Source organism: Erpetoichthys calabaricus, chromosome 8 (genome assembly GCF_900747795.2).
Source record: "Erpetoichthys calabaricus chromosome 8, fErpCal1.3, whole genome shotgun sequence".
Taxonomy (NCBI): Eukaryota; Metazoa; Chordata; class Cladistia; order Polypteriformes; family Polypteridae; genus Erpetoichthys; species Erpetoichthys calabaricus.
Genome location: NC_041401.2, coordinates 148,310,194 through 148,338,119, shown reverse-complemented (window position 1 = coordinate 148,338,119; position 27,926 = coordinate 148,310,194). Strand labels below are relative to the sequence as shown.

Genomic DNA, 27,926 nt, shown 5'->3' with positions numbered 1-27,926 from the left:
ACAAGATGGATACTCCTGGAGCTTCAGCTATATAGATAGCGTTACCCATGGAGGTTTGAAACAATTGTTCTTATAATAAGTGTATTTCACTTTTATTTTCTTAATTTTGTTTTCTGGATATTCTGCATTTTAATATGTTTTGGTGAGGATTCCTAAAGTCTAAAGTACACAACGTCTCCTAAAACTCAACAGAGAAAAGACTAATCAGAGCCAGCAAGAATGACATGCTGTGGTGTATCACAAGTAAAAGTGGAGATCTGGGATGTAGTTGCAGGTTTTAATATGCCAAGTACTCTAACAGTAAATAGCTCTGATAAGTGGGCCCTATATTCTCTATATATTGTAAGAAGGCATGAATAGCTGTGTAGAAGTAAGCAGATGATATTCCACCACAGATCTGATACATTGAAAGTTAATATCATGGATGTGCATGGGTTCCTTTTATTTTACTTATCATGTTTTATTCATCTAATTTTTTCACTTGTCTCCCATGTTTACTTGTGGTTTTCCTCTCTGAGCCATGTTTCACTCTTTTTCCTCTGTGTTTCTTTCTCCTCTATTTTTGCACTTTGTTCAGTTCAAAACTGCTGCATATTTGTAGTCTATCAATGTATACCATAGCATCAGAGACACAGATTTGATTACATGTTATTTTACATTCAAATAGTAAATTATTAGGAACACCTGTACACTTGCTTATGCATGCAATTATCTAATCAACCAATCATATGGCAGCAGTCCAATGCATAAAACCATGCAGATACAGGTCAGGGGCTTCAGGAAATGTTCACATCAAACAAGAATTGGGAAAAAAATGTAATCTCAGTGATTTCAACTGTGGGATGATAATTGGGGCTAAACAGGCTGGTTTGAGCATTTCTTCAACTGTTGATCTCCTGGAATTTTTACACACACAGTAGTTTCTACAGTTTACTCAGAATGCTTTGGAAAAACAAAAAACATCCAGTGAGCGGATGTATGTGCAGATGGAAACACCTTGTTGATGATGAGAATGACCAGACTTTTTCAAGCTAGCAGGGAGGGTAGATAACCACTCTGTTCAACTGTGGTGAGCAGAAAAACATCTTGGAATGCACAACACATTAAGTCTTGAAGTGGATGGACTACAACAGCCTAAGACAGCATTGAGTTCCATTCCTGTTAACCAAGAGCAGAAATCTGAGGCTGCAGTCAGCACATGTTCAGATGATAATTGGAAAAATGTAGCCTGGTCTGATGAAGTTTGACTAAGGTTGAGGCACAGAGATGGTAGGGTCAAAATTTGGTGCCAATAGCATGAATCCATGCATCCAACCTGCCTTGTGTTAACAGTCCAGGCTGCTGGTGGTGGTGATGTAATGGTGTGGGGAATTTTTTCTTTGCACACTTTAGGTTGTTAATGCTAATCAATCACCACTTGAATGCCACAGCCTCTGAGTATTGCTGCTGACCATGTACATCCCTTCAAGGCTGCAATTTACCCATCTCCTAATGTCTACTTCCAACATGATAATGCACCATGTCTCAAAGCAAAAGTCATGTCAAACTCATTTCATGAACACGATGATGAGTTCAGTGTTCTTCAGTGGCCTTCGCAATCACCAGATCTAAATCCAATAGCACACCTTTGGGATTTGGTAAAGCGGGAGATTAACAACATGAGGGTGCACCTGATAAATAAGTAGAAATTGCATGACTCAATCAAGTTAACATGGGCCTAAATCTCAAAGTCAAACCCGTTCAAAAATATAACAATTCATTTTCTTTTCTTTTTTTACATCTTCTTGCTTCCTCCAATCTTGCACCAGTTTCTCTTACAGCAGCGCTATTTCCAATTTCTTTCGTCACTTCAACGACTTTTAATTTAAAACCAGCTTCATATTTTCTTCTGATCAAATGCTCCAATGTAGATAAGGGTGTATGAGGGTGTCAGATACAAAAAACACAAAACAATGCAAACGTCACCTCGGAATAGTTTGGGTATTACCGTGTGGTCACGTAGGTACAATACATAGAGATATAAGGCAGTGTGCTCCGTGGTTACTCTCTCAGGTGGGTGTTAGCATATCGTAATATCATCTCTCTGGATCAATAGAGTGAGTTTTTCGCATTCAACTTCAACATTATAAAATAGGGAAATTATGCAGTAAAATGAAGCCCTGACTCATCCGCGGGAGAACTTAAACACAAGTATATACGGTGTGTGTGTGTGTATATATATATATATATATATGCATATATGGCAGACAGGAAGTGATGTAATAGGCTGGTGGAATCCTGGGAACCGGAAATGGCATCAGGGTAAGCCAGGATCTTGAATACCGAAAGAAGAAGTGATGGAAGATGGATTCTAAGTAGAGGTGTGACCAGAACATCATGTGTGGGTGGGCATTTGGCTTGTCTGGGGGGGCAAAAAATATCCATCCATCCATCCATCCATCCCCGTTTTTGTAGGGGGGTCAAATAATAATAACAACATAGTTTTATATAACATATAAAAGCAAAAATTGTGGCATATATCATAACCTATTGTTCAATAAAATTAACAGAGGCAATGGAACTTGTATTATTATTTTTTGTGAACAAATATAGAATTACATCTACAAGTTAAATATCAATAAAGTCAAATGTATACAACATATGAGAGCAAGAACAGAAACATGGCTTATTGTAGTCATGGAAGGCTATAGGACATCAGTTTCCAGTGTTTAACCTGGATATTATCTACAGGACCAGTCTGTTGGCAAATTCTGAAATAAATTCATTCATGTCTAGATTTTCTGTGATGTTTTTCTCATGTGTCAGAATGACTAAATTTCTCTTCCTTGAATGCAGCATTGTTCGGTGGAGTGGAGTGAGAATGCGGTTCAAAGTAGAGAAAGAGCTTTCACATGCAGCTGAAGACACACCAATGATGAGTGCTGTGATGCAGACATGGCTCTGACGTGTGGGATACTAGACGCGTGTTTGTGGAAGCCGCCACTGTCTTTTTCTAGAGCTTTTTTCCAATTGGTGTAGCCGTGTTTGGTGAATATGTCCTCACGGTCCGAATTGGAAACACTAAATTTGTGGCAGGCAAAGCAAAAGATGCCATCACGGACAACAGAATATTCAAGCCATGGTCGAGACTGATACCAGCTTGCACTAAAACATCTGAGTGTCTTTCCGAATGGGCGCTTGGGATAATTAATTAAAATGGGCTGGGATGGGCTATCCATATTTAAGTCAGGCAGACCGGACTGTATATTTTGTTGAAGGCAGAGGTTTGGAGTACCCGACACGGGCGCAGAGCTGGAGGATTGTGTAGGCTTATCTACATCTTTTGGAGTTTCAGTTCCCTATGTGGGTGCGCTGTGCTCCGTGTTGGTGGCAGTGGTGCTGGGCTCAACCATGGAGCCAGCAGCTTGCAGAGGGACAGAGGTTGAAGATGCCTGCTTTTTAATAAGCCACCTATGCATAGCCTTTGGTGTTACCAACCAGAAAATAAAAGAAGAATGGAACGTAAACGCTGTTTTAATTAAAGAATGCGGTCAACAGGTTCAAAACGTGCTGCAAAATGTGCGGCGAAATGAACTGTGAGCAGCACGGTGCCTGTCTAGTGGAGGAGACACTGACGGATACGCCACAAATTCAAACGGGCCGATTGGAAAGCAACTTAGTTTTGAAAATCAAATGTTATTCTTCTCCAGAGTTTTCATTGGACAGACAGAGCATTTCGCAGGGGGGGCACGGCTTGTCTCTGGGGGAGCAGTGTCCACCCCAGCGCCCCCGTGGTCATGCCTCTGACTAAGGACAGGTAAAAGGTTTACAAGGTGGGCTCTTCTGTTGGTCTGCATGGGAAAAGGAGAAATAGTTAAATGACAGCACTAACCCAGGTCGAGCAGGGAAATACAAGTAATCGAACCCGCAAACAGACAGTATATTAGTAGTAGGTCGTATTCAACGTTTGGTGAGTAGGTATGTTTGGTCTTTGCCTATTGTGAAAAATTAATTATATTATTGATATTGCAGGGACTATTTGTGGTGTGGCCTGCTTGTTGGCATATTACAGGGCAGTTGCTTAGAAGTGTTTGCTTTCAAGATGGGAGTACAAGAAGAGAAGGGAGTGATAGCAAGCTTAATTTAACTGACTGCTACTCGGAAGTGTCTCAACTTGTAAGGCTCGGCATTTGACAACTCTCATCATTTTAAAGCAAAACAACTTAGAAAGATAATATTTTCTTCTTTTATCAAGAAAAGGAGTTTTCTATAGTGGAGTCTGTGCTGGCCATCCAATCTGATGAATCTTTCCATCCAATGATTCAAACGCTCCTTTATCCAAGATGACTTCTCCACATGCAGGAGAGCAGGCACTAAGTGCCACATCCAGATAACAAGAGGAGAAACAGACTAGAAGAGGGTTAGTAACACTTTATAAACTGCCAGGGACCTAAAAATATCTCATTTTAATGAAAATTTCATAGTAATGAGATTCTGTATTTGTCGCTATAGTGCTTTCTTTAACTTGGGTCCAGGCATTTACAATCATTTCAATAGCTTCCTTCTCATTAATTTTAATCTCCTCCTGTCTACAAGTTATGCTGATGAGAATTTTTCTCAGCATTTCCTTGCAATAATACACTTTCAGGGTCTGAATGATGCCCAAATCCAATGGCTGAAGCACTGCTATGCATGGGTGGGAGGAATTCAACGAGAACATTATCTAAATGTGGAGCATGTTGTGGGCAGCACAGATATCAATCAGAAGCTGAATCATCCTTTTCTTCTTCTTCATATTGTGAGGTTTCTGAACTCTTTTGGGATCCCCCCAATCTCCAACCAACGGGAGCGGCACGCCAAAGTGCATCCCAAAGCGCGATTGCCGCATCTGTTGAAGACTGTTTGCCTGTTGCCAGGGTAGGGCAACAGCAGACTCACAGCGGTGCAGTGGGGCGCCACAGAAGCAAATCATAAAAGATCGTGGTCGTGCTATAAGTCCTTGTCTTGCACCCCAAAACATGAGCAAATGATAGGTTAAATTAAACCTTCAAGGATGCAGGTGTAAGTACAGAATAACATTTTTTTTTTGTCAAAGCAGACACATGGATTACTTGGATTATGCCAATGAAGATCAAAGCGTACTACCAGCTAAGCAAGTCTGGCCGACAGAAGTGATCCACTGTAACATTTTGATTAAATTAGTTTTCGAGTTCATTTTAAATAAGTAAAGTACATACCATAGAGATTATTTCACTTTTGTTACCCAGACTTTCATCTGTGACCCAAAGAGGATACCAGTCTGTCTCCAGGTGCTCATACTGTAACTAAGGTTTCTGGCATGTGGTGCCATTCACAGAGAAACTGGGAATTTAGGTGGTGTCAGTGAATCAACACTATGTAAAGTAATTCACAGAGTATACAGGGCCATTTGTGAATTAAAGGGACAATTACATAAACCTTCTTGAATGCTACAACCCAGGCTAAATACAAGGTATAAGTCCATTAGTATGGGAAATTCCTAGGAGACAAATTCTCATAAAACATCCTTCTACTCCTGATGCTAAGCAATACTGGAACCACATAAATTGGTTTTCTATAAATGTCCACAGGTACAGTTTTAAAACATTGTTTCATGTTGGAAAGGATTTGTGGATTTTCCTTAACTCAATTCTGTATAGTCAGTTTGTCTAAGGAGACCATAATGGAATTTTGCTTGATGGTTGTGGCTATGTTCAGAACAATTTTTTATTCATACCATACTTGCACCCAACAACAACTGAGCAAAGGTGCTCCAGTCAGGCTCATATTCACACTAGGAGTCTAGTACAGCACATGTATGGTGTTTGGAATAGTTGTTATCAGTGCCTTCGGAAGACTCTGGTTCAGACCAAGAAGATGCTGCATTGTCATTACTACAACAGCTGTTCTTCACAACTATCTGAAACAGCATGGAGGCCCAGATCCTCCAACAGAAGAGGATAACAACCTAGATGTACCACCATTTACAGCAGACTACAGAGAAGGACTTGCATACAGAGTTGATTTTACAATGCAGCACATTAAGTAGATATTTTTGACATTATTTTTATCCTTCTACTCGGATCAGATACATTTTCATTTGTAATGAGCAATAAAATATATTTTAAAAACAAAAGTGTATATTTTGTCTGGTAAGTTACAAACATAGTCATAATATCCAGCATGAGTTAATAAAACCATATTTATTTTAAAAATTAATGTATTGAAATGATATTTGAGATAGTTGAGTCTCTCTCTCTCTCTCTCTCCTTTACCTTCATTTCTAGTTCTACTTGCAGTATCTTCATTTCCATTTCATGCTCCTCCTTAGGATACTTTAGCTTATGTTTGTGAAATTCCATACCCAGTCTTTTTGTCTGGTGACCAGTACTGGAAGACACTGCCACCCTTGCTCCCGAGGATGCGGAGAATAAACCGCCTGGCAACTTTTCAGTTCTGTCCATATGACTTTCTACTTGAAACAAGAAACATTCATAGGTATAGTCAAATTAATTCTGATTACATAAGATGTTTCACATCAGCTGACAAAGAAACAAATAAAATATTAAAAGGAGAGGGAGAAAAAGCAAAGGGAAATGCCCTTACATGCTCAGTGTAGGTTTCTGTGATCCTTCATCTGAACTGTCTAGATGTTCATCATCTGGTATGTTCTATAAAAGTTGCTGGCTCTCCATCATTCCTGTCAGTAACTTATCCAACTTGTCAGGTCCTCTGCCCACCTTAAACTTCTCTCTTTGAACTTCTGCAGCAGTTTTTTTAGGTTTATCTTTATATTCTTCCATAACAGCAGTATTGAATAAGTACTGTAATGTCAACCCAGTGATTTCGCAGAACAGTAAAGTAATAAAGCTGACAATTCTTGCCTGAAGTTCTTGTAGGTGTGTGTTCATTTGCATTGAGTTCATTACAAATAACACATGCAGGCATTCCTCTTCTTTGATTCCACAGATGATCTGTGCTGTTTATCTTCAATGATAGGATGCCTTGACACTATTTGCTTTAAAAATGCTTTCTCAAGTTCAGTAAATTGTTTTGATCGCAGTTTCCTTTCGGCTGCCATTGTTTTCTTTGAATTTTCTTCTGTAGTTCCATACAATTCTACACTTCTCTGGATCCATTCCATGTTTTATAGGCAACCTCAGTCCAGCTAATTCAGACTAGCACAAGTGGTTTTAAATTAATCTTGTTTACTTTAGTTTGTCACTCCATAGTCCAGGCATTAGTAATAAGTATTTAAGCAGTGTTTCAGAAAGCCATTTTTAAGCCACGATTAACCACGATCCTAGATTAAGGCCTTCTCCTTTCATAATTTAAACCCTTTCCCTAGGTATCTTTCTAAATTGATTAGAAACATGAAAACAACTGATTCTAACTGGGGTCTTTACCCCACTCATTTTGAAACACCCAATGTAAGAGGGCACTGAACTGACCAATCACCTTGAGGTGTGTCACTTCATTGGTTGAATGAAGTCCACCTGTATAAGGACAGTGTTTCCCTTGTGCTCATTTTAAAACAATAAAAACATTCCATCGGTTCTTAAGTAATGTGCATAATTTAAAAAAAAACTGGGCCTGTCATGAAGTGATATTACCAGAACAGCACACTACAGTATAGAAAATTGCAGTGGCTGTCACAGAGTTGTAGTCCATATAAAGAATGTCACTATCCATATTAAAAGAACACAGTCCTTTTTAGAAAAACTGAGACTGCTCTCAGGCAGACTGCTCTCCTGTTCTTTCATTAATTATTTATCCATCATAGGCAGAACATCATTATTTCATTCAAGCACTATATACTAAGAGACACTAGAGAAGATTTCATTTTTCCCACAGCCACTAAAATATAGAAGATCATCTCCCATTGTTCCTGTCTTTACTCTAGCCATCTTTTGGCACAGGGGAACACTACATTTACGAGGGGTATGCCCTGTGTACTTTCTGTGTTGCTTATGGAGCAACTGAATTTGTCTTGGGAGAAATAAAGTAGTATCTATCTATCTATCTATCTATCTATCTATCTATCTATCTATCTATCTATCTATCTATCTATCTATCTATCTATCTATCTATCTATCTATCTATCTATCTATCGTCTTCAGTATCAAAAGAGCTTTTAAGATATAACACACAATATCAAACTACAGAGAAGGAAAAATGCTGACCATGAAATAATTGAAGAAGTGCACTGGAGAAATGTAATCATTTTAGACAGAGCTTCCAAAGTTCACAGTCCAAGTTAGCATAATACACAGTGTGACAGAGACAGAATATTGAATTGGATAGAAATTTTGTTAATAAATGGACAGCATTTATAAAGACAGAATAAACAGCTGGGTCTTCACTCTAGATTTGTGTGTCAAGACGGAATGAGCCCCAAGAACAGACTTAAGCAGAAAGATCAAGAAGTCAGAATCCACAAAGCTGAATCAGCATTTGTCAAGAGTTGCGTAACAAAGTTTTGCAACAGTAAGAAAAACAGCATCAGAACCTCCCATCCTTCTCTCTATGGTGTAAATAACAAACAAAGTTATGGAACAAACATTTAATAGGTCAAAAATGATTTTAAATCTGACAGGAAACCAGTGAATCTCAGCCAAAAGAAGGCTCGTCTGGTCAGAATGTTAAGATTTGTGCTGACTTTCAGGCAGCTGCAAACTTACTCTGTTGTAACCTGTTGAGTTGTCACACAGGAAAACGATTAAGAAGAGAACTGCAACACTTTACCTTAGAAGTGATAAAAACATGTCAGCATTTAAATTAAAGTGGCAGGGTCAGTGTCTGCCAACGTAGATGGAAGTACGTTTAGACTGCACAAATAGCAAGCTATTCATAGGCAAGTGTGCATCAAGTATCATCGATTATTGATGGGGACAGCCCTGAACAAGTTGTCAGTCCATCACAGCACACACCCATGTCCAGACTCAATTTATAGTGACTCATTAACCTAATGGAATGGAAGCCAGTGTACTCACAGAAAAAGCAGGACAGACAAGGGAAGAACATGCAAACTCCACAGAGACAGTGCCCAGGAACCAGTTAGGCAGCAGCCCTACTGCTGCACCACCTTACCAGTCCCTAGGCGTAAAACCCAGCTTGATGTTGCCATAAACACTCTTTGGAAGAATCTGGACGATATTTTATTACGGCACTGAAGCAGTGCTTTAATTGTGGTTGTTAAGAAGCAGTTGATCTCCAGCATTCACATGGGTCAATAAAGAAATAATTTAAGGTTACACTCCATCCTAACTGTATTGTGTCATGTGAATTATTAATGAAGATCTGAAATTCATTTTTGTGTTTAACAAGTTGTTTTTCCATTTGGTGTTTAAAATAGACTTCTCAAACAATTTTTTGGATAAAAAATCAAACAAAACTAACAGATTTTTACTTTTGCCAGACATCATCACCAGAATTTCATAGCAAGTTGCACTCGATGCAATGTGTATTAATTTCAAGACTGGAATTCCTGTACTGTAGAAATTACATGCTCTCTCTCTTTCCAAGTTTTTTGTTTAATCATTGTTTTGCAAAAGCCAAAATACACTGCCTTTAAAAAATATTCACCTCCACATTGGAAGTTCTCGTATTTCATTATTATACAATATTGAATCACAGTGAATTTAATTTGGCTTTTTTGATGTTGATCAACAGAAAAAATGCACTTTAAAGTCAAAGTGTAAACATATCTGTGGAAGGTGACCTAAATGGATTATAAATATAAAACACAAAATAATTGAGCACCTAAGTATTCACCACCTTCTAGTCAGCCTTGAGTTTGTGTGCATAGATCTCTATCAGCTTTGCACATCTGGATGCTGCTAATTTCTCAATTCTTCTTTGCAGAACTGTTCAGGCTCTGTCAGGCTGCATGTGGATTGTGAAGGAGCAGTCTTTTTCAAGTCCAGCCACAAATTCTCAGTTACACTAAAAGTCTGAGTACTGTAAGAATGTATCCTTCCTCGAAGTAGAAGTATTAATGAGTTGTCCCACCTGTACTCCCAGTTAGGATTATATGCATACGTTTGCAAATGAATGGTATCACAATTTTATGACACCCCAGGCCGCAAATTGAAGGAGTTTTGTAGTTTCCTTGGAAATCATAATGTTTTGCAGTTTCCTGGTACTAACTCTATGGCTTTACCACAAAGATAATAATGATATAATAATATTGTAAGTAGTAGTTGGAAAAGAAAAATAAGAATAAGGAAAGAATAATAAGATAAGATATTGCTCTAAGCTGCATATAACTATGGCTTTTTGTAGCAACATCAAGAATAATACTGTAACAAACACAGAGATTTGAGACGAAGAGACATGGCTGCTCCACAAAGATGTAGCGATCACATAAACTACATGATTTGTTCCAAATATTATTCAATCTCTGTCAAATCAAAATTTTTTATTCAGAAGATCACTGCTGTCCAGCATTGCCAAAACATTCTGACTTTCCAGTAATGAGCCTGAAAGCTTCCTTCTGGAAGATCCTAGTGAGTTAGGACAGCTCATGAGCTCTCCTAAATCTTGGTGAAATTAGGAGTACTTGGAAAATTGATAAAATGCTTTTACTATTACACCTAAGAGTTGCATCAAATTTGCTTCACTCTCAGATGTTCGAGCCAGTTAGGAACCTATCATATGAAAGAGTCGTTTTCTATTAATCAGTGCCAAAAAAGCCAAATGAAATCTGTTGGGATTCAATATTGTATGATAATAAAATGGTATAAGTTCCAAAGGGGTGGATACTTTTTATAGGCTCCGTACATTGTGGGTTTGCTTCCCGGTTCCTCCCTGTGTGGATAGTGCTTTGAGTACTGAAAATAGCGCTATATAAATGTAATGAATTATTATTATTATTATTATTAAATCCAATCTAATAGATTGGTGACACTTACCATAGTAGTGATGGTGTGACTGTGTTCACTCTTCAGTAAAGTGGCGTCAAGGGTCAGGTTTTCTGTTCTTGCCAGTACAGATGCCAAAGGTTAGAATAAGCTGGTATTACAACATTAGAACATTTGTATTTTTACTCTAGCAAATTGCTTTTGTAAATAGTACAAGATAAACTTTGTCAGGGAATCCAGTGATTATTTTATTGTTTGAGGTACTGGAAAATTATCAAGCAGAATAATCCACCATGATATTTTCAGCTTGCATTAGAGTATGATAAAGTTTCATACAGAAAAATACATTTTTCACTATATCAAGTGTACTCTGTTTTTAAAATGAATCATAAATCAGCAATTCAAAAGGACTAAACTACTTTCCTGCTTATCTTCACTGAGTAATTTGTTTCCTTTCCAAGGCTGATCCAAGTGATTGTTTAACTGATGAGTTTATTATACCATCAGAGCACAAGTTTCTAGATGAGAGTAAGCAAAAGATAACATTTAAAAATGAAACATACAAAGCAGTTATGCTTTAGATAAGGAAAAATGGCATCATCTACTGGTGTTACAAATTAAAAGTTGTTATTTGTATTTTGTTGTATTAAAAATATCACCCTACTATGAAAATAATATGGTGGTGTGGGAAGCAGCCCGGAAACAGACAGGCAGACATCATTTTGTCACTCAACACACGTTTATTTACAAGCTATTTATGAATGTTATGAAGCACATCCCAGTGCCGCAGCACCAATCACCCCACAAGTCCAGGCCCTTTCACAATGCCTTTCCTCTCTTCAGGCCGCCTCCTTGCCTCCTCCAGAGACCTCGTTCTCTTCCACCCGACTCTAGCCTTGAATGAAGGGAGGCAGCCCCTTTTATGTTCCCCCTGGATGTGCTCCAGGTGTGTTCTGGCAATCTCCCACCGACACACCCCAGTGTGGCGGAAGTGCCGGCTGCATCCCCGGAAGCACTCTGGGTGTCCCTGCTTCTCTTCCCCCCAGCACTTCCTGGTGTGGCGGAAGTGCTGAGGTCCAGGGCTGCCAAGGCATCCAGGCGCCCCCTGGCGGTGACCACGGGCTCCTACAGGGTTGAGCTTCAAAGCTCTGAACCCGTGGCCCCCAAAGCAACCAGGGCGGTCGCCCCCTCGTGGTCTGCAGGAGGCGCAAGCCCTCCTCCGGTCCTCCTGGGCGTCCACCCCCAGCCACGTGCCACAGTGGTTTTACTAAAGAATTAAGATCAGTTGCTGAAAGCATCCATATTGATAAATTCCTTAGAGAAAACAGGCTAAAATGCAAACGCAATAATGCTTTCCCAAAAATAAAGTTTCATGTATACAAACCCTGATAATTTAAAACAAAAATATTTTGTAAATGAATCCAGTGTTCTATTGTATTGCAAAGTAAGACACAGCAGCCTGTTATTGGGAAAAATTATAGATTTGCTGCAAAGGTATAATCCTAAACTATCTTGATTTAAATGTATTTTTAAAAACCCAAAACAGAAATGATTGGTAAATTCCACTAATATGTAATAAAAAGATTTAAACCAGAAGAAGTCTTCTCAGTTACTGTATATCTACACTACTAATAATGTTTTTGTAATTGTTCCACTGACACATGTATACCTTTATTCATAGAAGGGAACTAACAACTGCAGTGATGCTACAGTTGAATGACACTCTCCTTGTCACTAATATTGCATACTAAGTTATTCATTGATTCTGCACAACAAATGTGAAATACAAATATTACAACAACTTTTATGAAATAACAAATGCTAAACATTTTGTTAAGTACAAATTACACAATCATGCTTTGTAATAATGTGTGTTGCAAAGCAAACCCTTAAAATTAGCAATATATATATAGTGAAATAATCAGCCTTGACATGCACGAAAAGGTTTGGGGCAGCCACCGTATACTTGAGATTTGGCTGCAAAAAGAGAAAATGGGTTTCAGAGTTGTGTACAGATTGAGTCCAAAACAAAACTGATTAACAGAGGAAGATGGCAGGGTGTTAAGGTCAGTCAGGGGAGGTGAGTTCATTGGGTCCAGAACCGGAAGTGAGGTCATCAGGGCTGGAACCAGAAGTGATGTCGTTGGACCCAGATAGAATTTCCCTTTTTCGATCACCAGGAATAACAGAGAAAGGATTATTGCACTCTGCCTCCCCCTGGCCTAGTGTGGAATTACCTTCTTTTGAGCCCTTTAGCTGTATCCCATGCGCACGTGTGTGACAATATATGTATAGTAAGTGCCGTAACAGATAAACAGATGTCCCAAACGGGATACAGTGTAGTACCTTACCCAGCCAGGAGACCATTACGCAAGAATCTTTTGGATGAAGGTGCACCACGGGGCTTGCTTGGTTTCCATTCCAAATCCCAGTCAAGTAGTCGGAATAATGGATGGACTGGGGAAATCTGAATATTTGGGACAATACATCTCCCAACAGGAAAGGTGGCAGTGCTCCTCTGGCATAGCAACAGTTTGGACACCCATAGTGTTGCCTGGGATTTCTAATTCAGAAAGGTGACCCTGTTGGCGTCCTTGGGTACTAACAAGAGGTGCTGCCAGAAGAGGACTTCAGTTTTTCACCAAGCTTCTGTATGACCCAAAAGTGTTTCTTCATTGTAATTCCGTGGCATGGGTATGGGATCCAAGATAAAAGGAGGCATCTCTCATCTCTCATAGAGTCACAGTCACTTGCTGGAGAGGGGTGAGAAGAAGAAAGAGAGATTTGGAATTACAGTTATTGTGTGGTGTACATTAAGATCTAACCTACTGATGTACTTTGAATGAAATAAAACACTTATCTTGATTCTAAGACCATCTTGGTGTCATTGTGTTTTGGGACTCAGTGTCGTCCCTTGTGGTCAACCATATAGATATATATAATATGGTTGTGAGGTACAACACAAGTCCAAAGAATACATGTTAGGGTGCCAGTCAGGTTACCCCTTTTAATATTGGTGCCAATGACAAAAGAAATAGTGTTTGATGGTGTAAACAAACAAAAAGCCAACAGGCTGCAATGCCTTTTCATAAGGCTCTCTCAGTGGTGAATCTGGGTTAGAGATCTGTCCTGTGCTGAGTCTATGTCTAAAATGAGATGCCACCTTTCAGGAGCTCCTCAGATATATAGTCCTCTGACCAGAGGGGGCAGAGTTAGTTGCCCTGATTGGGCATCTTCTTGGAGCTGGTGGTAAAGAAACAGGCGACACCCACGGCATGCATAACTATATAGTATATATACAATATACAGTATAGACATGTAAGTTGCTGCCTTGCACCCAAAAGATGAGGCTGAGTCTAAGGATTTCAGGAAAATCAGCTTTATTCAACTTGAAACAGGAATCGCAAAGGTTATTTATTGCAGCGGGAGCTACCACTCTACAACAAACAGACGCAGCAAATGGGCCAGGCTGGGGCCAGGTCAGTGGCCAAGTTAAAGTGTTCCCCGCGTCAATCATTGGTCAACAGACACATTGCATGCATTGCACGAAGAGGCAGTGAACTTCCAATTGCCTCTGTGGCACAGCAAATCTGCTGTTGCCTCGACAACGGACAAGCAGCCCTCGACAGTGTCGTCCCATTAAAGAGGGTCTCAAAAGAGTTAAAAAAATCTCACTATATATATATATATGGTTGAAATAGTTTACTGTCAAATAATGCAAAGAGTACGCGACACGTGTTCCGCCCTAATTCTGGGCTCATCAGGCATACACACTCTACTGCACTCCCTCTCGGGAATCGAACCTCGGACGTCAGCGCTAGAGGCAAAGCCCCTAACGTTGCGCCTCGGCGTGTGGTTCGTTTATTTGACAGCATGTAGATCGGAGTAATTACATTCACGGCATTCGTAGTCTGAATCACAATCTGATTATATGTGTGGTTACCTACCAGGTAACGCTTGTGGTTGGTCAGCAAGTCGGCTAACATCTGCCACGGTGCCCTCAGTTGTGAGAAGCAGATCATAGAATGGTTGAAATAGTTTACTGTCAAATAATGCAAAGAGTACGCGACACGTGTTCCGCCCTAATTCTGGGCTCATCAGGCGTACACACTCTACTGCACTCCCTCTCGGGAATCGAACCTCGGACATCAGCGCTAGAGGCGAAGCCCCTAACGTTGCGCCTTCGGAGGGACCGCGACACACACACACACACACACACACACACACACAGAGGCAGCGCGAGAGAGAGGCAGCGCGAGAGAGGCGCACACACACAGGAGCGCTCTAGAGAGACACACACACAGGCGCGGGAGAGAGAGGCGCGCACACACACAGGAGCGCCCTAGAGAGACACACACACAGGCGCTCCAGGCTCGCAAAAGAGAGAGGCACGCACACACACACAGGCTCAGGAGAGAGAGGGGCGCACACACACAGGAGCAAGCTAGAGAGAGACACACACAGGCGCTCCAGGCTCGCAAAAGAGAGATGCACGCACACACACACAGGCGCGGGATAGAGGCGTGCACACACACAGGAGTGCGCTAGAGAGACACACACACAGGCGCTCCAGGCTCGCAAAAGAGAGACGCACGCACACACACACAGGCGCGCGAGAGAGCGAGGGACGCATAAGGTAGAGAAGGCTTGTTTTTGTTTTCAGTTCTATTTACAGTGATCGGTTCGTAACCTGCATTGTTGCAATGTTACTTTTCTTGGTGGTTTATTAAATTACGGATTTTTCAAATGTTCATTTTTTCCCCTGTGCTTAAAACTCATTAAAAAAAGTGTTTTTAGCGATCGGTTCCTAGCACTATAGATCGAACTATTGCAGTGTTAGTTTTCTCTGTTGTTCAAGGTTTTCTCAGTGTTATTCAATGTTTTTACATTTAGTTTACCATTACGCTGTGCATTCTATGGTATGATTAACTATATTTGTGCTTAAAAACTAAAATATACATATATATATATATATATATATATATATATATATATATATATATATATATATATATATATATATATATGTTACGGCCAAAACCCGAAGTTCAGCCAGTTCCCGAATTGACCGGCCATTTCGCATTTTGGCCGCGAGGTGTGGCCAAAGTCCGAAGTACTAGAAATGATCAGCATATATGCTACTTTGGCCAACCATTTCGCGAAGTGGCAATAAGTCCCTGGTCAAAATCCGATGTGCTGATGTAAGACTGTCCGCTCAAGGTGCGAAGATGCTTAAAAATTTTCAGATGCAGATTCAGAAGTGAGTTTTCCATTCTGCACGAGAAACTGCTCAAGGCGGGTCTTGTTCAGCAAAGCGGACGCCACTTGAGACGGCCTTCCCCTAGCCCAAACACTAACCTTAAGGTCAATAAAATAGGTCCCTGATGTTAAGTCACTATTTTATTGCTAAAATGATAACAGAAATGTGAAATCTACTTATATACCTGATCTTAATTATTGTGAAACAACCAAGTGGCGTCCGCTTTCTGAACATGAGCCGCCAAGGCTACACTCAACGCAATTGCACTGCTAAGTGCGCAACAAATCGCTGCTCATGCCTTTTTCCTTCCGACTTTGGCCGATCGCCCCATGCCATTTCGCAAACTGGCTGGCCAAATCCCGAAATCGAGGAAAAGATCGGACATTGGCCGGTCAATTTACAGCGACATTGGCCATTTCCCGATTTGGCCGGACATTTCCCACTTTGGCCAATTTCGGGTTTTGGCCGTAACATATATATACATACAGATCATACGGTCTGGAACGGATTAATTGTATTTACATACAATCCTATGGGGGAAATTGCTTCGGTTCACGACCAACTCAGTTTACGACCAGAGTTTTGGAACGAATTATGGTCGTGAACCGAGGTTCCACTGTATTTTAAATTAAACCTTCATTTATTTGGATTTGGAACTGTGCTTCTGTAATCGTGTCAGGGTTTGGGCAGGCTGACGTATATATATAGTAAGAAGACACAAAAAAGGCAAAAAGAGTGATCCCTGTATATTGTAATGGCCAAAAAGAAACAAAAACAAAGATTGTGTAAATCTAAATATGTCTTGTTCAAAATCGAGCCTTCTGCAGACTGCTTTAAGATTGAGTTAGAGTTGGTTATGGCATCTGCAAACCAGAAGAGGAGGATTCAGGATGGTGGAAAACAAAAGTGACGTCAGACACAGAGAAACTATCAATCATCATTTCTGCAGAGGGGAAAAGAGAAAAGATAGATAGTGCCACCCTCTGGCTTGGAGTGTAAAAGTTGTTAAATGAGCCCTGAGGTTGTCTCATTATATATATTAGGTTTTCTGATGACTTCCTGTACATAAGTGATCAAAAAAGTGTATAAAAATTTTTTTCTGGCCACTTGTGTAGAGGAAGTCATCAAAAAACTTAATACAAATACCACACAATGTGAGAATCACATACTCAGGATGGATGGAGGTGATTCATTTATGAAATTTACATTGAATAATAAAGTTATAAGTAAACATCTAATGTAATGGTGTTTCTTTTAAATATAATGTGATCTGTTTTTTCAGTTGCACACAAAAATAGCATATAACAAAAACTGAACTAATACAAATTGGTTTTCTAGGTCTTCCTTGAAAGCCTTTCCTAGTAAAGAACACTTATACAAGTCATAAAGTAAATTGCAGTTAAACTGAGCCTAAATCCCATCAGACTTTCGAAGTACTGCAAGAATATTGCATTTTGGTGATCACAATCTGATAAGGTAGAAAATACCACATCTTTTAAACATAGAAACCACGATAGATACTCTTCAAATGTCAGCAGCCACTTGACATCAGGCATAAAAAAAATCAAAAAAAGAAAAAAGACAATACACATCCTGGTCAGGGTTCCACTGTAACATATTTAAAAAGTGTTTCTAAGTATATGAACTCACTCTGCTTACTGTATGAAAACTATAGGATTAATAATGTCTGCCTCTACGCGTCCTTAACATTATCTTTTTGAGATACTCACAGGAGTAATAATATTTTATGAAAATGCTGATTTGTGCCATCTGGTTTTTTTTTTTTTTTTTAATAGATTAAAGTATAAGGAAGACTGTCCATAATGGAATATTGTGATACCACTGGAGTCTCTGAAACACTTACCAGCATGGTCAACTATTTCTCAAAAAATTATCCCAATATATAAGAAACGTATGTGAATATACAAAAATTATTCTAATACACTGTAATAGGCAAAAAATATATATGTACCTGTCATTTTATCAGTGGTATTTTAACTTAGCAGCAGTAAAGGTGTGTTGTCAGTAAATGGCAGGCGATCTAACAATATGACATGAGTCACAAACCACATGATACCTTTAAAAGAAACCTAAGACATTTCAAGTTAGTAGCTTGACTGTGGTTTTTATTCAAAGTTTCCAGGTTTGTATGCAGTTCCATGTGTTTATTTACTATTACAAATAAAACACATTAGTGGTGTTAAAGCATCAGATACTTAATACTTAAAATAAAAACATTCATTGTATATAAATTAAGATAATGCATATGATTGCTGCAGAAACATCTGCTATGCTTGGGAATGTTAAACAAAAACAAGAGTGGGTTTTTATATAAAGCTTATAAAGAATAATTGCATTTATTGAAAACAAAAATCATGGATTCAGTGTCAGTGTCTTGGTTCAAATCCTCTACTCGGTTGAGTGGAGTTTACTGTGTACTTTAATTTTATTTTCATAAAGAGATGCATGTTAAATTAACTGGTAATCTTATATAGGCCCTTTTTAGGTGGGAGTGGCCCTTATGATGGGCATTCATTCACAGAACATAAGATCATGAGATGTTTGACAAAAGAGAGGAGACCATTCATCCATCAAGCCTGTTTCTTTAGCTAATAGCTAAGCTACAACAATTTCTCATCCGCATTCTTCTTAAAGGTTGCCACGGTCTCTGTTTCAACTACACATCTCGGTAGTTTGTTCCAGTGTCCCACAATTCTTTGTGTAAAGAAGTGCTTCCTGACTTCAGCCTTAAATGCACTCCCCCTTAATTTCTACTGATGTCCTTGAGTACGTGATTCACTCATAACTTGAAAGAATGTTGCTTGATATACTTTACCAATATCTCTGAGGAATTTAAAAACCTGGGTTTAATTCTCTGAGTCTTTTAGAGTAGGACATGTCCGTAAGTCCTTGGCTGTTCTCCTCTGCACAGCTTCAAGTGCTGTTATATCTTTCTTGTATCATGTCAACCAGAACTGTGCACAATACTCCAGATGCTGTCATTACACTCAGGGTTGGCTCCTGTCTGCCACCCAGTGTTACAAGAGCAGGTACCAGACCACCCAGTGACTAAGAACTGGAGCAATTTCAGTATTTTATGACTAAAGCAACGTTTTCGTTTCTCATTTGTGTGCTTCCCTTGGTCTATTAACTGTTTTTGAGGGTATATCATTTCTGTGGCCTTTAAGCTCACTGCTTTCTTCATACATTTTTATAATCACACCTTGGCTTATAAATTTATAAGCATACTGCAATGGAAAAAGAAGCAGCTTCATGCATCAAGTTTTTTTTTTATTTTTCATTTTGGCTGAATTGTTCAAAATATATAAAATTCTGCACATAATCCATAGTTCCATGAATATTACACTAATATTGGGTAGTTTTCAAAATCTTTTTTTGCTTAATCTATTTCTATATGGGTGTGTTTGGCAGCATCATAACATTTTACTATTGTATGCATATTCATTGTGATATTTTAGATAAAATACTTTGGTAAAAAGTGGGTTTCATTTTCATTTTAATTCTTTGATCACTCACATAATGCTGTGAAAACAGTTTCATCGCAATGGTTTTTGTACTTCCCTACTAGATTTCTTTCTATAATATATTTAATATATTAACAGGAATAATCCTAAACTTGAAGTAGAAACCTTGAAAATCATTAAGAAGATTCTGGATAATAATAATAATAATAATAATAATAATTATTATTATTATTATTATTATTATTTACATTTATATAGCACTTTTCTCACTACTCAAAGCGCTGTTAATAATAAGTGGGGAGCCACTTCAACCGCCACTAATCTGTAGCATCCACGTGAATGATGCGATGACAGCCATTTTTATGCAAGTACACTCACCACACATTAGCTGTTAGGTGGTGAACTGGAGAGCTAGAGACATAGCCAATCAGAGACAGGGGATGATTTGGGGGCCAGAATGACTAGACCATGGAGGGCAATTTACCCAGGACATCAAGATACAACCTGCTGTTTATGAAGAATGCCCAGGGATCTTTTATTACCACAGAGAGTCAAGACCTCAGTTTTATGTCCCATCCGTAGAACTGCACCATTTTTACAGCAGTGTCCTAGTCACTGCACTGAGGCATTGGGATTCACACACAGACCACAGGGTAAGCATCCCATCCCTTGTTGGCCTCACCAACACCTCTTCTAACAGTAACCCAAGCTTTTCCTATTTGGTCTCCCATCCGAGTACTGGCCAGACCTGAGCATGCTTAGCTTAAGGTGGAAGACCTCTTGTGAAGTGGATGAATGGTTTCCTGTTTTTTGTCAAATTTCTTTGTTCTTCTGTTCTAAAAACCTGCTGGGAAACTTGTGACACAAGTGTTTGTGACTGTATCATTTTCATTGCAGAGTATCTTTGTTATTTAATTATTAACATACCAGTAACTGGTAAGATCTGAGATCTGTACAAGCTTCTTTTCTATTGTTCTATTCCAACAGAATGTTGTTATTATATTTTTAACCTCTAAACGCTTTTGACTTATGAACATTACTATGGCTGCCTTGTGATGTCAACGCCATTCATTCCAAAACTGGTTCATGCCTTGCATATATTTGTGCTGCAATAAAATCAAGAAAAAGAAAGCACAGAAAATGGCTAGACTGATTTTGATTAATGAGCTTTGTTATAAATATTCACAAAAAAGTGTTTTATAGGGGTTGTTTGTGGTACTAGGGTGTTGTACCGTGTTAGCCATTATGAATGTAGTGAAAAGTCAAGCAAAATGACTCCTTTTATTGGCTAACTAAAAAGATTACAATATGCAAGCTTTTGAGGCAACCCAGGCCCCTCCTTCAGGCAAGATGTAATGTTGTTACAAATATTATATTATATTATATTATATTATATTATATTATATTATATTATATTATATTATATTATATTATATTATATTATATTATATTATTGTTTCTGTACCATATTTTTTGAGTAGTTTAGTTGTTAATAAATGTGAACATTGAGTATTAAAAGAATAAGTAAACTGAGCAAACCATCTACAGGATAGACTAGGAGCTGGAGCCTTCTTAAATCCACCTATCCCAGCTCAGGTATCTAACCCATGATCTTGCCCAGATCTGCAGTGGTATCTGGAAGGGATCCTACTCAGCTGGACCCTTGAGCAAGGCCCTTAACCTTAAAATTGCTCCAGGGGTGCTGTGCAATGGCTGACCTCCAAAGGTCATGCAAAAAGACAGTTTCCTTTTGGGGATTAAAAAATAAATAACTGTTAAAAAAATGAATCTAACAGACAATCCTGATAGTTCATCACATGACCCTCTCATGCACATAGCTGGTTTAGAGTCAATAGCTTTTTTTAGAGGAAAACTGAAGTTCCTTGAGAAACAGGAGAACCTGAAAAATCCCACACAGGTTGCTATCAAGAATTCTACATTATGTATTGTAAATATCTATTAACAATAATAGTGTGTATGAGTGAAGACTATGATGGAGTCCTGACACTTATTGGAATACAAGGTTCAAAATGTTAATGAATACATGTATCAGTCATCAATTCTTAATCACTTTCATTGGGGCTGCATAATATAAAGATAATTTAAGAGACAGATATATTTAAGATAGATTTAATAGTAAAGATAATCTAGGAGGACACTAACAGCACTGGGTACAATTAAGGTAGAAATATCTAAAGATAAATTACCACTACTGAAATAAGCATGAAGCTATTAATTTGAGACATCAGGTGAAACTGTGGAGAATCAACCCTCAGTATCACCTGTGCCATCTGTATGACTATCAGGTTTTCAAGATTTATTGAAAAAATGGCTGAATAGCTGTCCTTTCCTCGTATTTTATCACTTCTATAAATATTGTAAAAATATTCACTGGGCTGCTACTTCAGTTCTCTTGTGTGTGTCTGCTGAATTTGGTCAACTAATTTGCAATTTGACTTGCTTTGCCCTCCTATTTCCTCTTTAGTTTTTCTAAATGTTGAAAGAAGTAACTAGCGACAGCCAGCAGTGAGAAGGTTTCTGGTTTTTTAAAGCACCACATTGTCTCTGGCAGCAACTTATCTACATTCCACAAGTTTCAGTATCATATTGACAGACTTTCTTCTACAAAAGAAACATGGTAAGAGACCTTGACTGTTATTGTTCTTATCTTCATTATTGTAAATACAAATGAACTTACTGCACTATTTTTATGCTGTATACTAAAACATTAAGAACATATTGAGAATTTTATGATTGTAATTTTATGATTATGATGACAAGACTATTGCATGAATTAATTATTTGTGACAACAGTAAGGCATGACAGCTTTAAGTAAATGATAAGGTGATTATCTTAAACATTGATTGTGACAGACATAAATCCCAAAAGCAAAATTATTTTCTAATAATTTAATTATTATACTAACAGTTGGGACTGAAGCCTTGCAGTTTTAGTGTCCGCTTTTCCCAGCCAGTGTAGAATCTCCTTATTCTGCTTCTCATTGCTTTATTTATTCTTGTACCAAGTGGTGCAATGATGTATGCCGCTGCCTCGCAGCTCCAGAGTCCTAGGTTCATATCCCAACATGGTTACGCTCTATGCAGTATTTTCATTTTCTGCATGTCACTGGTTCACCAACTCAGGGTACTCCCTACAGGTTAGTTAGAGAGGTGATACTACATTGGCTGGGTGCGAGCTTCCCCGTTGATGGACTGGCATCCCACCCAGGGCTGGTTCCAGCCTTACAATCAGTGTTGCTCTCACAGCTTCTGGATTTCCAAAAAATCAGGAGTGGACAGGGAGGCTTTGGATAATGGATGGACAGACAGTCCAACATCATCTGAAGAGAAAATAAAACTGTGGTGAAAGAAGAAAAGCTAGATTTGTGCATGTTTAGGAAGTAGAGTAAAAGGAACTTGAATGTGCCATACTGTGTTAATTATTCAAACAGAGTGATTTGCTACTTTCAAGTGCTCACCTTAATTCATTATACTGAATTAATTAATTAAGAATAGATGTTTTAATGTTTTTACATTTTATCAATTTACTATTAATTATAATTAATTATGTTAAAGTATTTAAATTATTATGGTTAAATGGTGTTGTAAGGAGGGATAGTTTTTTTTTTAATAAGAGTGAAATAAAAAAGAACAAGTATAGCTGAAATACTGTATATATGTATAAACCATGTTATAATTCCTGTGAGCTACATGATAAACATACTGCATGATTAATGTTTTTAGTTAGATTAGGTAGTTTAGGCAATGGATGACTAACTTTTTTTTGTTACTGCACTCTCAACCCCAGTCGTGTTTCTGTGAACTCAAAAATGATGAGGCGACAGTTGTCAACTGCAGGTTTAACACTTAGATTGACTTATATTCAGAATACCTTGAACTAAAATACTGTAAACACCTTGAGCATTTTCATATTATTCACTAGGGGACTTCACCCTCTGCTTGCTTCGCTCGCCATAACCATTCAAACACTACGCACGCTGTGAAAAAGGGGGCTGAACGCACCCCAAAGAGATGCGGCCACTCCTCCGAAACCCCTCTTAAATGGTGATATAATGAGAAACAAATACTTTATTTACCTCCTCTTTGCTCAATCAGATGCTGGCTTGCTGCTGCTGCCTTGCCGCGTGATCTGCATTTCGTGCGGAGCTTCAAACATTTATTGTGGGACGTGAAAGTGTCTCTCTGTCTCTGTTCAAAAGATCTCTCTTCCAAAGATCACGTCTCGTCGCAAGATTATTTTTTATAATATAGAGATATATCAGTACTGCATACTTAAACATCTCTGTTGTTTGCATTTGGGGTTATCATTCAATACTAGTCATCTGTTCATTTTATGTCAAGTGTTAAACACACAGTCATTCAGGGTCAATTTGTAGTCATCAGCAGTACTAACATTCATACATTTGCAAAGTGAGAGGAAACCAGAGTATTGAATGTGTCACTCTGAAGTACAACAATTTCCCTTGCTTAGCCACATACATCAGCCTTTAATTTCTTTGCAACACCACACCTGTATGGAAAATGATCAGTTATAGCTTGGAGTTAAATTAAGTTGTATTCCTTTTGGTTGTAATAATCCATGTCAAATTCTTTTTGGGGTAGTGACAGGACAGATAGCCCCTATGGTGCACTGCTGCACTTCTGTTGAATGTTCTGATGTATGTCCCCTTCAGAGCTACTTAGAGAGCATAACACACTTCCTAAATGGATTGGCTCACTCATGGTTTGCTTATTCCAAAAAGACTGGATAAAGTATTATAGCCTGCACCAAAGGCAATATACCATAATGCCAGCTGTAGTGCATTATTTTTCGAAACTCGTGTCTTTTCTTCATAGACGCTGCAGTCTTTTTTAAATAGAGAAAAATGTGAAGTGATACACGTGGAGCCAGTAGCAGTCACTGAGCAATCACAGCAGGAGTTTTATCTCACCACTCTTGATTCTATACATGCATCCTGTCTGACCACAGCACACTTGCTGCTTTGACTTAATTTGTCACAAATTCAGCATTATAGAATATCCCTGCCTCTTTTGTCTTCTCTAAATAATACACTGCAAAATGCTTTTTCCACAGGTCTTCATGATCAGTTTCAAGTGCAAATGCAATACATGTATAATGTGTTTATAGCCTATCATATGCAAATAGGATACAACTGCCTATTGTAAAAATAATATTTACGACTCCATCAGTAAGTAATCAGTTAATGACTGCCAATGATATGGCCTAGTGGTACAAGACTATTCTGCACAGGATTCCTTTGCTTTGTCAGAAATGCCTCTGGGATAGCATACAGTCCTCTGTGACCCAGAAATGAATTAAGAAGGTTTTAAAATTAAATGGTTGGACTGATTTATAGTTAAATATTAACAGTAATATTATTTATTCTGTTTTTTGTAGGTGACCGAGTATAAAATAAATGGTGAAGAGATGTATGGCGTTTTTGACTATTTGTTAAATTGTTCAGACTATCCAATTATGAATAAAGATACCACTCCTTGCAGAAGTTTGAAGAACCATATCAACACAGCCTTTCTAGTCACAGTCTATTCTTTTGTATTTTTCTTGAGTCTTTTAGGAAATGCTGTTGTTGTTTTCGTTATAGCTTCCATGGACCGTCAAAAATCCTCCACTGACTGTTACCTTCTGAATCTGGCAGTCACAGACCTTATTTTTTCCTTGACTCTTCCCATTTGGATTGCATATGTGAAAGATGAATGGATTTTTGGTGAAGCTATGTGCAAAATTATTACTTTTATGCAAGAACTTAACTTTTACAGTGGAATCTTACTCCTGGCTTGCATCAGTGTGGACAGATACCTTGCCATTGTGCACGCCACAAGTGCAATCACTCAGAAGCGCCACCTAGTGAAGTTTGTTTGTGTCGGAGTTTGGCTATCGGCTGTTTTACTTTCTCTCCCACTTGCGGTCTACTTTAAAGACTTTAAGTTTAAAGCAGATTCAATTGAATTCAAAGCTTGTAAAGAGCATATAGGCTCAGAAGGAATGGAGACTTGGCGGATAATCATCCGTTTCTTTCGGCACACAATTGGATTTTTCATTCCTCTAGCAGTTATGATCTTCTGTTATGGTTTCACCATTAAAACTCTCTTTCAGACCAAAAATGGCCAGAAGCAAAAGGCAATGAAGGTAATCTTTGCTGTAGTATTGGCATTTATCTTCTGTTGGCTACCACACAACGTTGCAATGTTTGTAGACACTCTGTTGAGGGCTCACATCTTGAATGAGACTTGTGAAGTCCGGTTTGAGCTTGGCAAGACCATGGACAGTACAGAGTTCATTGCCTTTACACACTGCTGCATCAACCCCATTTTATATGCCTTCATTGGGCAAAAGTTTCGCAGCACCTTCCTCAGAATTTTGTTTAAAAATGGACTGATCAGCAAAAGAGTCTTGTTAGTTTATGGAAGAAGTTCATCTTACCTTTCAAGCTCTGGAAACTCATCTGTCACATTGTAGGACAATGTTAGGACGCCTTCTTTGTATTCATGGTGCATACCACAAGGACCTTTTTTCCTCTTCAATGAGTTTATTTTTTTAAACACATTTCTTTTATAATGTTGCTTTTGGGTGTGTACATTAATGCTTTAGTAGTAATCTAGTCCATGTATTCACATGGTGAAATAACTGTTTTGATTGTATTTGGCTTCCATTATTTAAAATCTGTAATGACAATAATCCTTTTTTGAAAGCTGTTAGATATAGCAAGAAATGCAAGGAGTGATATACATTTGCACAATATCTAGCTTTATTATATAAACAGAAGGTTAGAGTTTTATGATGAAGTAGTGATCAGTTATATTGCCTCAAAGATTCAGCATTCTGGCCTTGAATTCCATGCCTAGTCATGTGTAAGTGAAGTCTGCATTCTTCCCCCCATACATGCAGTGGGTTTATCTCTGGGTACCCCCAGTCTTCTTTTCACAACCCTTTGCTGTACACTCTGCATGTGTCTATGTGTGTGAGCTTTGTAATGGACTGGTGCCACATCCAGGGCTGGTTTCTATCATGATTTCAATGCTAATGGGAAAGCCAGATCCCTTGTGACTCTGAGCTGGGTTAATTAGGTTTTCAAATATTACCTAAAGTTATGTAACTTTAGAATTAGCTGGAAAAGAAGAAGTGAAATCTGTCAACTAGTATTAGGCAAGAAGGTAAGCACCAATGTGGTTAACTGTGATATGCTATCAATAAACACATTCTTTAAAAAAGTGCCTTTGGAAAATTTGATCTCAAATACCACCATAGTTATATCATTGATAACTTGATTCCTAACCTCTAGAAATAAAGACTTGTATTAAATAATTTAAAATATTAATTTACCAAAAATAATAAACTGCATTTTTAATTCAAGCTAACATAAAGATGTCTACTACAGAGATGCACATAAAAAGGGATAAAAAACACAAATACGTTTATATTATATTATATTATATTATATTATATTATATTATATTATATTATATTATATTATATTATATTATATTATATTATATCTGTAACGGCGTACTGCATGATAACGTGCAGTTAATACAATTGACTTGAGCATACTCTGCGCTTCCTGAGCAGCTCTTCTTTTCTCCACCCTAGCGGTCCACTTCTTCTCTTCTTTTGTCGGCATTTTTTTGCATTAAAACTGATTAAGTCAGTGTTTGTGTTGCAAATACTTAGTACGTTTTTCTTAATTTTTCACTAAGCTGGCACTTAAGTCTTCAATCTGCCTCAAGAATGATTTAAGATATGAAGAGGTAGGGGAAGAGACTGCGAAGGTGGTAGGGATGAAAACGGCGCCCATACACATGCGCCACATGCCCACCGTGCTGGCCGCTGCCGAGAGTTGATTTTTCAATAAAATAAAATAAAAATAAAAAGAGGAATAACCTTGGAGGTCAATTATCACCCCGAAAGCAGACAGTAGAGGTCACATAGTATATGTGTACCAAATTCCAGGTCAATAGGTCAAACGGTTTGCGAGCTACAGGTGATTTAAAATCCTGAACAGACAAACGAACATCCACGGTAGCGTATTATATTATATTATATTATATTATATTATATTATATTATATTATATTATATTATATTATAATTCATATTTTAACTCTAGCACAGAAAAAAACTTTAATGCACTCTTCGAAATTAATGTACAGATATACTGTACCTCAATTATTATAATTGATGTTTTATTAAATAATACTAGATAATCACTTGAGGTGAGAATATGAAATAAATAGTCCATCCATTCATCCATTTTCCAACCCCGCTGAATCCAAACACAGGGTC

The 27,926-nt window shown here is 38.2% G+C and overlaps 2 protein-coding genes across 2 annotated transcripts in view; both read left to right on the top strand.

Annotated features, from left to right (window-relative positions):
• The window catches only part of zgc:92380 (uncharacterized protein LOC445086 homolog), a 1,014,629-nt gene that overhangs the window by 271,100 nt on the left and 715,603 nt on the right, over nt 1-27,926 (top strand). The window lies entirely within an intron of this gene.
• Nucleotides 25,031-27,071, top strand: cxcr2 (chemokine (C-X-C motif) receptor 2). The gene has a single exon (XM_028807579.2). The coding sequence runs from the start codon at nt 25,054-25,056 to the stop codon at nt 26,101-26,103; it is 1,050 nt and encodes a 349-aa protein (XP_028663412.2). The 5' UTR covers nt 25,031-25,053; the 3' UTR covers nt 26,104-27,071.